The 13649-nt window shown below is 38.0% G+C and overlaps 1 protein-coding gene across 5 annotated transcripts in view; it reads right to left on the reverse strand.

Annotated features, from left to right (window-relative positions):
- Nucleotides 1-13337, reverse strand: part of Cals (calsyntenin 1) — a 569423-nt gene extending 556086 nt beyond the window's left edge. For 3 of the 5 annotated variants that reach the window (XM_076185133.1, XM_076185132.1, XM_076185131.1), the window contains exon 1: nt 13130-13336. In XM_076185133.1, coding sequence (XP_076041248.1) covers nt 13130-13205 — 76 coding nt within the window. In that variant the 5' untranslated portion in view covers nt 13206-13336. Of the gene's footprint in view, nt 1-13129 lie in introns of all 5 variants that reach the window. The other 2 variants (XM_076185134.1, XM_076185135.1) reach the window with 1 other exon arrangement.
- Nucleotides 13338-13649: the final 312 nt, after the last annotated feature.

Raw genomic sequence — 13649 nt, forward strand, 5'->3', positions numbered from 1 at the left:
CTATCCTTTATTATTATATATTATAACCACTGATGTCTGCACGCTTATTGTATAATGGTAATGACAGATGCAATTATATGTTTTTTGAGTTTTCAGCAATTTCATCTTGGTGACATACTTTATGGGTTTTGTTCCAGCTCAGAATTACAGGTTTTATATGTAAAACTACTGGTCTTTAGCTGAAATAAAAGCCACAGAGCACATCACCACATCAAGTTATGTTCATTCTACTTCATAATTACCTTTTCTCCTTCTATACCTAATTTTCCATACTCTGTCACACACACAAATAATTTTTTTTTCTCTGCAACTACACTTCTACCAATCTATCTATTACCCTTGTTTCACAAGGAGTGGCCAGTTGGTCCACTGCATACTTAATATTTGCTTCTTACTCTATGCCTACGATGACTCCAAAGTTACATAGTTTCAATGTCTTACAAGACGTTTCACACCATAACTAATAGAACATATAATAACTACAAACCTACAAGCAACAGTAGTTTCAATATGACATCTAACTGAACAATTCAAACTTTACTAATACCACTTGACTACCAGTCCATTAATGCAGACATAATATGTACACATAGATTACTTCTGCATCACATGGACAACAAGCTCTTATGAGGGACACTCCTAAATAGTAAATCATTAGCAGCAATAAGAAAAAACAATCTGTTGCCAAAACCATGAAAGGGGTCAATCCTGTTCTAACTTAACCTTTCCAGATTATTAATCTAAATTATCCTGAGCAACAAGAACCAGTTTATGAGAGTAATTTCAGGGACCAATGACCCATTGGTCCTGAATACCCTAAAACTCGTTTGATATGCAAGATGTATGAGACCTCCATAAAGTACTTCTGCATGCCAAGATGAATAAACCATTCTTGTTCTATGGTAAACATTTCTTTTAGCAATTTAATAATTTCTATGAGCAACTGTACAACAAAGACTTCATCCTAAATCATAACTTCAAACATTGGTTTGAGACACAAGGTACTTGTAAAGAATTTTGACGATTAGTTCTCCAACAAAGTGATGTCTGAGACAGTAAAGCCAGTCTTGTAAATTTCTTCTAATTCCACGATTTGGAAACAACCCTGAGTGGATCCGACAGAGTACAAAAATTCTGTCCTATTTAACCACTGCCCAAAAATATCAAAGGTTCTTATTAATCTTCCATGAAGACATTTACCATGATTCTACTTCATCAAACAATCAGGAATTCTCATCTACAACAAATCACAAGTATAACAACCTAATATAACAAAATAATTCAAGCCATCCTTTTTTTACTGCATAGGTTATGCAGGAATAGATAGATGTGGCTTACTTATTTTATATCCATCAAAACTTGTTTTAAATGCCTTCATACGAGAAGATAGTCTTCCAAAAGGTCTGTCTTCTCACAATTATATATACCCTTCCATGCCTTAAATATCCTGTTCCTGCTCCAGAAATTCCGGCTTTTCAACTACCAGTACAGTACTGGCAAGGTCGGTACTACACTGTCTAGTTTTATGAACACTTATAAAGAAGCAAGCAGAAAACCACTAGCATGAAAATTATTCAATTTTCAGATCCTCTACAAATCTTAGGCCAGCGGGTTGCAGCTCTGGTCCTTGCAAAGAGAGCTATGCACCTTCTGCTGCATGTATCAGCTGTGCACACTATTGTAAAGTTTCTGGGACACAGACTTTCTCAGTTTTCTTTGATAAGTTATTGCTCTCACTAGAACCAACACTTTTTTTTTGTAATTTGTAATTATTCAGAAGATCTTAGTATCTAACTTGATCTTATTTTTGTATTATACTGAATTATCAAAGGCAACAAATGTTACCTTCAATGATTTTCAGATATTTCTTGTTTCTAATGAACAACTTATTACTTCATCTGAAACATGTCTCCTAGAGTTTCAGTTATTTTTAGCATGATAATATATAAATTAACTGTTGACTAACAAATTAGACACAACTGATGAAATGTTCATAGGATCCTATTTCTATGTCTCCACCTTATCTTAACCCATTCAACTCCGATGACAAGATGTCTTGTCATTTGGTCAAATAAAACAAAAAATCATAAAACACCAAAATGTTTGATCAAACACCAGAAAAATATGACGTCAATCCTCGCTTCGCTCGCAGCGAAGCGAGGACTGACGTCATATTTTTCTGGTGTTTGATCAAACATTTTGGTGTTTTATGATTTTTTGTTTTATTTGACCAAATGACAAGACATCTTGTCATCGGAGTTGAATGGGTTAAATTTACTTATGTCATCCACCAGGACTGTGTACATTCTATGTAAGGCATTTCAGTAGGATCCATCCACTCCTCTCTCTGGGTTTGGTGGTTGAAACTTACCAGCTCAGAACTGGAGTAAAACCACCAGTAAATAATAAATCTCTCATATTTTATTAGAAACCTTCAGCCCCCACACAGCTAACACTATTCCTCAACCTTTCCTCTCTTGAAAGAAACTTTGGACTGTTGTCTGTGTTATATCAATATGGGTCAATTGCTATGTCAACAGCTACCAGGAGGGGAGCAGGTGACAGTTGTCAGCTCTCATGATGTAAAGAAGTGTAAGGAAAATAGCTGATGTTGATAAAAAGAGACTTTACACCCAGTCCAGCAACTGAGTGGAATTTTTATTTCAGGGTTGAATCCTCTGGAGATAGACATGAATGGTATGTTCTGAAGATAGATGGCAGAAAGACGGTACTCTTCAATATATAACTCAGAGGATCACAAAAATCAAATAAATTAACAAAATTATAAAAAAACAAAATAATATTAATACATACATACACAGAGGGCTTTTCCCCCTCACAAGGGAGGTAGCTAAAGTCAAAAGCACAAGTCCACTCCCACCCATTTCATCCCCACATATTCCACTACTATTCACCACCCCTCCCCCATTTTCTTGGCTCATCGTGGATGATGGGTCATCCCTGCAACTCACCCACTGCCCTGGGTCAGAATCAATGCAACAAGACATATTACATCCACAGCAAGGCACCTTCATTTAATCGGTGACCCCCCCCTCCCCATCCCCTCATGAAAAAAAACTTCGGTCTGATTCAAAATATTCACACATACTCCCTCACTCTCCCATGCATCACAGCATTATCCAGGTTAAGGCATTTTAACTACATACCGGTAATCATATTTTGAAATTATGAAAAATATTGGGGTTAATAACTTTTTATATTTTGTAGTATCGCCGCTGCCTGACAACTTCCTTCTCTTATCCCATTTTTTTTTTTTTTGCAGCACTAGCCCTATCTACCTTACAAACCATCAAAGAAACCAACAATTGACTCAATCTTGGAGATATCCTCAAAACCTATCAACACTCTTACCTCCCAATGAAAGTGCAACCCTGTGGGGCTGGTACTAGGTAGCAAGACCTAGCCAAAGTTTTATTATATTTTCTTTTAATTTGCTGTCGCACAAGGCTCACCATTTCCTTTGAATGTTATAAAAAAAATTCATACATAATATTACCCTTCAGTCAAAACCTTATCAACAAAATAGAAAGTTGGTATGTATTAACTGCTACACTCGATCTCAATGCATATCGGTGTCACAGAAAACAAACTAGAATCACGTGGGCGAGAAAATTTCTTGGTGTTTAATAATTCGCTAATCTTTTGTCGTTGGGTCATACTTCCTACCTATATCTTTATTGATGTGTATTTTTCCACAATGAAGAATGAATACCATTCATACATGACGATTCGTAATAGTTCCAGCTTTCGAATGCTACAAAGAACGAAAGATAAACAGTGGAAATTGACAAGCTCACAAGCTCACGATGCTGAGAAATAGGTTAGACTGGGGTTAGACTCCGTATATCTATCGAGGAATTGTACTTGAACTTACATGAACAGGTCGTTTGAATCATTTACAATGCGGTTTCATCCATTGTTGTTTGATTTTGTACAAATATAAGCACATGTAGTCTTTGTGATTTAAAAAGAACTTACAACATGAATAGGTAGATTGAAGCAATTACAATACGGTCAGATTTTTTCATCCACTGGTGTTTGATTTCGTACAAATATAAGCGCATGTAGTCTTTGTGATTTAATAAGAATGATGCATATATATCTTATGTATTAATATTCTTCTTGCCCAAAATGAGACACATTAAACTGTCAATGTGGCAGTGGATATGAACCGACCATATTTTGTACATATGTGTTGATGTTAAAATGAGTGTTCACATCACGCATGTACGTAACACACATCTGAAAATGTTGCGCACACGAACAAATATAATATACGCAACCATAAACATTTTGTTGAATATATAAATCTGTATGTCAAGTTTGTCAAAATATATCATGAACTTTCGTATCAGTTTACGTGCGAACAGACCTTCACGCCATAGCCATCCAAAATAAATGTTCAAAGCGTTATGAAGTTAAAAATAACATAAACAACATAATAACAATAACAAGAAAATAAAAGCAAATAAAACACTTATAATCCAAACTGCCAACCTATATACAAATCATAAAAATGGACGAGAAAAATTGTCACGGTGCAGCATACGATACTGAACAATATATCATTATAGTTTTAATTGTATTGTCATTATTATAATCATCATTACTTAGCAATCGGGACTTAAATTTTTCAAACGATAACCACACAAAGCGGTAACAACCACGAACGTGACCTCTCCCCTCCCCACACTCTACCACAACCACCTTCCATGCTATCCTGCCGGGAATAAACTTTACAAGACGTCTACGAATATACACGCCCTTGGTTTTTTTTATATAAAAAATGACATCTGCTACAACGATTTTACCCATTTACCCCCGGAATACTTGAAAATGTTTGGTACATAGTTGTATGAAAGTACTGCTACCTGAACTTTGTCCCTGCTTCAATACGACCACCTATCGTTGTCTAGTACGACGTGTGCCGTTATACAATTAGTGAAATGATAATACATTACATCTGTATAAACACAAAGTTACCGTGATGGGTACCATATATTCAGACATGGATTTTATATAATTTTGTTCGCCAATTATGGCGATATATATATATATATATATATATATATATATATATATATATATATCTATATATATATATATATATATTCGCTGTCGCTCCACATTCATATCCTGAATAACTTTCTGGGATATAAGCCCATGCCTATCTACCTTTAAAATATTCTAAAATAACTGTCACTCTTGGGAGAAAGAAAAATAAGAAAAACGTAAGAAAGAAAAGCAATAATTTCGCTTAAGTTCAACACCCTTGAAAATAAACTGATAAATAATAAAAACACCTTGAGAAAATATACAAGTGTACCCAATAAATAAATTTAGGAGCAAATTGACATCAGGAGGTTTACAATGGACCATCTCGACCTTTCTTCTTGCGGTCGTTGTTGTCGTCGTTTTGATGTCACTAAAGACTATCAAGTCCGTCACCCCGACTAATTCCATCATAGTCCCTGAACAGACCTCTAACGCTGCTGAATTAAATCGCTCGACGGTAGACAAAATAAAACGAATGGGATAAGATTCAATGTAATAATTTCGCACAATGAGCCCGTGTCCCTTACAGACAAAGGCACGCTAGCGCGCACTCACGGTGTTCAGGAATAAACATAAATTCACATAAACAAAATAAAACAAAAAATCTAAGGTATATCACGAAATGTATATTTCTATACATACACGTCAATTCCCGAAAAAAAACCTTTGATATAACTCAAGCTAAAACCACAAGCTATTTCAAAACTTGGCATGATAGTCGAAGTTACCGCCACGTTTTTTGTAATATACTAACAATTAGGTACATACATACAAACACAAGGAAAGAATGCCAATTACAAATAAATAAATAATCAGAGAATAAAACGACAAATCACTAAACATGGGGTTTACTCTATTCAGAAAAATCGAATCAGATTAACTTTTGGCGTTAATCCGTAGTAAGCAAAATAATAATGATAATTAATTAATTTAATAAAAGTAAAAATAATTGTAATTGGTGAGACAGGTTTAAGACTAGATTAGCTCAAGTTATGTAACACAAAAATTGATCACTGATAGTGATGAACATGCGCGCACAATCACACACACGGAAACATCAGGTCACATACAGATCAATACAGTCAAATTACACACACGCCGTGTGCACATACTACATAAGATGTACACGTGGTACAATGTACACACGTACGTCCACGGCTGAGTTGACCTAGTGCGCACGCAGGCACGCACATGACGTGTTAGGTGGGCGTAAGCTGGTTACTCTACACGTCCGGTGATAGACCAAATTAAGCACAAAATGTCACATTTCATATAGTAATTTTACTTCAATTTAATGGTGACATGGCTGGTGTTGCGGTGATTACGTAAATGAATCGAGACGTTTTCCCTGACTGAATAAAATCACCAGGCGGCAGAGATAAGACTAACAAATGCAACGATGGAATAGCCCCTCCCCGCCCACCCCCCACCTCCACTTTGAGCGACGCAGAACGACATTACGTCATTCCGAAGCTGTAGTCGACGTTAGTCTGCCGTCTTGCACGACCTGCTATTATTGATCTTGAAATAGCCTCTCCCTTCCCTTCCCTTCCCCCCACATGAGAGGTAGGCCTTTGGTCTTTGAAAATACCTTCTTTATTCTCCCCAGGCGAGTTTAGCGTTGGAAGAAATACCATCTAAAATTTGTTAAAAAAAAACCTGGTATATTCTCTTAAGTTAACTAGGTGTTAAAGAAAAATAAATGGATGCATAAATAATTTGGGAAAAAATCATGATGAACACTTATTGGCCTGAAGATCTGTGAAGTATGAACTACTACGTGCTTCTGGTATAATCTCAAACCAATTTGGCGGGAATTCATCACAGTAGTAAAGCATCAAGTGACATGAATTTTGTTAGAACTACAACTAAACGAAAACTGTATATCTATGTTTTATTCTATTCCGTTTTTACATAATGTGAAATATCACTAATGTTGTGAATTCAAAGAAAATTAAGGATTTTTTATTATATAGAAGGAAGGGGTTGTGTTTCATAACGTCGACTATGCTATTGTACGTGCTAGCAACAAAATAACCCAAGTTTGTCGATGTGCGTGTTTGTAGTTTCAGACATGCGATCACACCGCGTGCACGCGCGCGCGTTTGTGTGTGTATGTGTGCGTGCGCGCATGGCCAGTGACCCCCCCCCACAAAAAAAAAAAAAAAAAAAAATCGTGGGCGTGGTTATGGGTGTGGCCTTATGAATCCTTTGTCCTGTGCTTGCCTACTGCGTGCCTGAGTATTGGGGGCCTTAGTACCGACGCCATGAGCGTGGCCTTTTTCCGGTTCGTCTGTATTAAGGATTCGACCTTTGGGGAATGACGTGCAGACGAGAGAATGTTATTTAAGTTTAGCTAAATGTATATATTTTTTTCGCAATTTACATAAAAATTGTACATATTAAAAAGGGTATTTTAATCCACATATTATAAAAAAAAAATATTATTCGCCTTTGTCAGAGTTCATTGCCATCTTGAGCCTTGTCCGGGGATTAATACAACACAAACTTGTTTCAGTATTCATATAAAACTTACAAGTGTTTATAATATTCAGACAGGTATATGAGCGGGAAATATATGAAATAATAATTTAATTTCTTTCTGCGTGTGTGTGTGTGCGTGTGTATATATATATATATATATATATATATATATATATATATATACACACACACACACACACACACACACACACATATATATATATATATATATATATATATATATATATATATATATATATATATATATATATATATATATATATCCAGGCTTGGGTCGGCTCAGTGTTGACCAAGATCTTTTGGCGTTGAGCACACTGGCATGGCGCAGTGGAATGTCGTGTTTCTTATCAACAGTCAAGTCAAACTCTTCGTCGTCTGCAGCGCGACTTTCTTCTGTCGGCCATCATCAGCTTCTATTTGAATGCTAGCTCACGTACAGTCAAGGACAAGCGACATGAGCATCTACGGATATAATTCTGTTACAAACAACACATAGGCGTCCACATTGCGCATGCGTGTCCCAATGTGACATTGAGAGTTATGACAGGTTTCGTTTTTTGTTTCAAAGTTCTTTGCTAACGGTACGAGCCGGTCATTTGTTAATCATTATGAAATTTTCTTTGTGTTTTTACAAAAAACTCAACCCTCTAGTGACCGTATCCTCAGCGAATGCACGTAGCCATCTACGTTCAAAGCTTCTTCAACTGGGAAATGCCGTCTTTGTTCAATCGTAATTTTTCTTTTACAACGCACTAAAATTTTTCCAAATGCTTTCTTACACAGGATATCTTGCTTTGTTCGAAAACTGTAAGCTGATCCTATGATGGAGTGAATTTATTATGCATCCCATGTTTTCGTGTATCTACTAAATGCCGCACTGACGTCATGCTACCTTGGCGTTAGCGCGCAGGTGCCACCTATGTCTCTGTGTGTCTACTACAATATTCACCCAAACACTTTTTATGCTTTGTATGTACCCTAATCCCAGCTTTCCCTTTAGGCTAGTTCCGTGTGCGCATGCGCGGTTTGTGCTCATCTTACTAGCGAAGTACCTGATCCGTGTAACTTACCTTGGCCGTGTTTGCATGTCTATAAAACCCTGCATCGTGCAAACACGAATGTGCGTGTCGTTGCTTGGGCGCAGTGCGCCATAGCCCTGTGTGTGTGTGTGTGTGTGTGTGTGTGTGTGTGTGTGTGTGTGTGTGTGTGTGTGTGTGTGTGTGTGTGTGTGTGTGTGTGTGTGTGTGTCTGTGTGTGTGTGTGTGTGTGTGTGATTCACCATGGTCTTGGATAACGTGTTGGACTCGTAATCGACAGCTATTTCCCTCCCGAAAGAGAGCTTTGAGCTCATATATATGACCAATCCATGGTGTGTGGGTGTGCGCACACATAACTGAGCACGTGAATCATTTGGTCGGCACCATTCTCAGAAGTCTACCTTGCGTTGTATACCAAGACATTATGTGTACCTACTTGAAGCGTGTGTGTGTTGTGTGTACAAACCTCAACCTCGATTCAAGTCTACATAACATGCACATCAATGTGTTCCCAACGCGTGGAATCCCACTACTACTAAGCTGTCTACAGGGGCGCGCTGTGTCCAACGGTCGACGTCGTCTCTCAACTCGCTACTTTGTGAACCAAAGAATCTTAAATTCGCTTTATAAGTTCGGCTGCTATATTTATTAAGGGTATATTTAGAATTGATAAATGATTATTTATCTACATATATTTGTACTATCTTTCGGGTGCGTGCATGTGCAATACATGCACGTACATGCGTACACATGTCGCGTGTTCGCTAAAAATTACCGAACATGTATTTACGTGCATGTTTTAACGCCTACACGTACACACCTACACATTCCCGAACAACTTACTTCGATGCCCGACTGAAAAAATCACCTGGCGGCAGCTAATCTAATAGTTCAATTCGTTAATGACAATTATAGACAATGTTGTTATTTTCTTTAATTTAGACTGACCGCGAATCAGCAACTCCCCCTCCCGACCCCTACATCCGCTACGATTTGAAAGTCGTCTAGACGGGTCCTGTGTTCGATCCTTTGCAAGACGTGTCTCGTTCTCTGTCTGCCTAGCCAAAGCGTGGGCTACACGACGCCTTACTGAAGCCTTGCTATGTTATCTATTTCCGCGTTTTTGTGACTGCGTGTACACACACACACCCTCCACAGAACACACATGTATACCTTTATTGATCGAGACAAAAGACTGAATTCAAGTGTATGGTAACTCTTTCCTTTTACATTACAAATAGCTGCGCAAACATAACACACGCACACATATATATTGGCCACTTAGAGACTACTTGACATACATCATCGTCACTCAACTTTATTCAAGTAGTGGAGGATTATTACCTAAATGGGATAAGTATATATAATAGAATACGCACAGATGTGCACGCGCACGTGTTCACATATATGCGTGCACAAAACACACACACACACACATATATATATATATATATATATATATAATTATTATACACGTGCACACACACCACACGCGCGCGTACACACACGTGCACACACACGCACGTGCACACACACACACACACCTGGCTTTCCCCAGGCGTATGAGTGGGGGGTTAGCCTGACATTTTAGAAACGTGCCAACGAGTTCAGCGCCCTTAACGAAAACACCTTTTCACCGCCGTTCCCCTGGGCCAACGGGGGAACGGCACCCAATGTCAACAAACGTTCCTCATCCCATCTGAGAAGGCCTCCTAATCACACTTGATCAGCGACCAATCTATTGTCAATAATCTCATTTCCCAATCTATAATATATGCATATATATATATATATATATATATATATATATATATATATATATATATACATATATATTAAATACAATTTCATTGATAAGAACATGAAGGTGCCGAATTCATTAGCGCTGGCTTAGTTTTGACTTCGATGAAGTTCCATTTATAAAGCGTGACACATTTGCATAATAATAACACACACACGATTTGTATCATGGAATTGGAGATGTGAATATACAATTCTCCCTTCCCCCCTCCCTTCTGCTCACAAATTACATGTTAGAAATTACAGGAAGACTTATTAGCATAAAGACACACGCATACATTAAAAACTCAACAACCATAAAACAAGGACGTCCGCTCATGCGCGCGCGCGCGCACGCCAACACAAAGCAGAAGAAAAAGCTTGAAAACCTCCCACATCCTCCCCAGCGATTTTATTCTCCTTGTCGTCAACAGATTTTATTACGAAAATTGACGTCACCACTACTGAAGAGGATTTGATTATATATCAACTCAATATAATCTTGTTCTGATTAATGCCAGCTTCTTAATCGGATCACGGAATATAAACTAACAAGGTTAAAAATCTGGTTAAAAAAGGGGGGGCTTGGGGTCCAACACTCTTGCCTGCGTAGCGCAATGATTAAAAACACAATGGGTCAAGGTTGTTGTTTTCTTAACTGTCCCGAAAAAGTATAGCAATAATTTATCTGAACGTTGACAATTATTTTTATTCTGGCTAACGACTGAGGGGGGGGGACCGGAGGAAATTGGGGTTAATCAGTTAGTCTTCAATATGTCTGGTGGCAGTTTGTATATTTTGTTCTGGTTAAACGTTGGTGAGGTTCTTATTTATGTGAAAGATGGCCCCTTCAATTGTGGGTTTACACACACACACACTGACTTTCACACAAGTGACTTTTCACCTATTTTCTCAAAGTTTACACACACATATGCAATGACTTCCTCAAGTGATTTTAACCTATTTTCTCAGGGCTTCCAACCTTCTCCTCCACCTATATCCCCTCAGTCATTCAACCTCCTTGTAGGTTGCAACACCACAAACACCTAATCCTACAACTTCTATTATTCTGCTCCCTTGAGTATCTCAACCCATTGCAACCTTACAGGTTGCATCCCCTACACATCAGGATGTACAAGTTCGGCGCAACCTACGGTGACCTAGAATGACGTAGACACTTCAAAGAAACGCCTACATCATCATCGCCGTGTGCAACCCTGGTTCTATTCCAGTATCACGCAAGCACATTTTCACTTTTTTTTTTTTTTGCATTTGAAATATATATTTCTTCTGTGGAATGCTTGCGTTAGGTTAGATTAGGTTGGAAGCTATTGGAATGTAAGTTTTATGTTACATATCCGTGCTTGCGTGATTCTGAAATTTTACCGCAAATCCCTTGCGTACCTAGTGTTACCTTTCCCTTCCCTCTCCCTGCCGTTGCTTTTTTTTTCTATTCGTCGTGACCTATCGACAGACTATTCTAGTCGGGTTAAAATACGAACTCGCGTTGATCAGGATTAAAGTCAAATTAAACCCGTCCGATACAATGCCTTAATCAATTTCATTCTGGGTGCAGCCAAGCGATTTTATTCACAAGTGGGAAGAATCTTATGAAATACTGTTCGTTGCGATAAATATATCTTGATGAATTAACCAATTAATTGATTGACTCCGCTACAAATGAGACACCACATAACGAATAATACAAAATGAAAATACAAATAGATAAAACAGATAAACGAAAATAAATATACATATACGAGACGTTGGTTAAGAAGTGCACAATTAACCTTGTTTCGCTAATCGAGGTTACACTTGGGCACGAAGTCAATTACGTAAGCCACAAGTTTACCCTTCTACGCCTTCTTTCAAGGTCTTCCTGCAAATAATTACCCGCTTCCAGAGACAACCACCGATTACCCAAAGTAACTAAAAAAAAATTGCTCACAGACAACGTGACCTAACCTCGGTCTATCATTTTTAAAATTTTATTTATTTTCTTTTATTTGTACAAGCCATACATTCCCAGCCTTCTAGAAACATCTCCTACTTCTGCAATTCATGAGTAGAAATCGGTAGAAAAATATTTAAATAAAAGTAATATATTGGTCACTTGGTCAACTTCAGGCATATTTCCACTTTTGACTTGACATCAACGTACGAAACCCACCGAGGGAGATGTGTACAAAGTCGCTAACAACAGAGAAAAAAATATATATAAAAAAAAAGCCCAACCCTTTCTATGTCGCCTATTCCCAAGGATTCCAGCGAAGGTGCATTCGACGAACAGAATTCTCCTTACAAAGAGGATCAAAATCCCCTATTTTCCACCTTAAAAAATATGAAACTATACATTTTTTCCCTTTCGACCACGGTAAGCTACGCGTGTCTGTCTATTATTCATCATAAACCACCAGATACTCGAAGAAATTTGCCGGAAGGACAATCCAGGGCTCCATGCCCAAGAAGGTCAGGCAGTGTCCAGTTCGACTACCCTTCAATAACACATCGTACTTCTTCCTCCTTTCCTACTTCCTTCCCACACACCAACAATTCCACGTTCTGCCAATTACACTCGATGGGACCATGATTCTGGGCCTGGGTGACAGATCAGGGTGTTCATGTGTCAACTGCCATAATTGATTAGTAAATGCACAGGTGTCAACTATCCAGGTATGAATTCCTGCTCAACCCCCGTCTCTTAACATGGCGTGTTGGGATGGTGCACCTACCTGTATGTTCCGACGAGAATACTCCCGCACAGACAACGCTAAGAATAATCCATAGGTTATGCATGATTCCTGGCATATAAAATTCTTTCTAAAACACAAAATAAGTTCCCTGTAAAGGGATTAATCACTTAAACACAGCTGTTTTCCTTAGAGCTTCTCAGCGTATTCCCTCACACAACAAGTTCCAACTGGGAAGTGCCCGGATGACGAGTATGTAGATGGTGACGTCATGACCATCCCGCTCTCCCATTGGCCGGAGTGTTTGTGACGTATCTATCTTTCGGCGCGCGTCTTTTTACACTAAACTTGGTGAGAAGTGTGTGTATTAATATGCTAATTCATGTATGGTTGTAAATGTACATCAGTACACATGCAAATAAACTTAGATGCATTAATTCTAACGCTTCCGAATGAGATACAATTTGATATATAATCAAACCGTGGTTGACTTACACAATGTAAACTCAGTCTAGCCCATCAATAAATATAACGTGAGATTGATTACTTGTTTTGTGATCAA

The sequence above is a fragment of the Oratosquilla oratoria genome, chromosome 5 (genome assembly GCF_046742065.1).
Source record: "Oratosquilla oratoria isolate Oo_2021 chromosome 5, ASM4674206v1, whole genome shotgun sequence".
Taxonomy (NCBI): Eukaryota; Metazoa; Arthropoda; class Malacostraca; order Stomatopoda; family Squillidae; genus Oratosquilla; species Oratosquilla oratoria.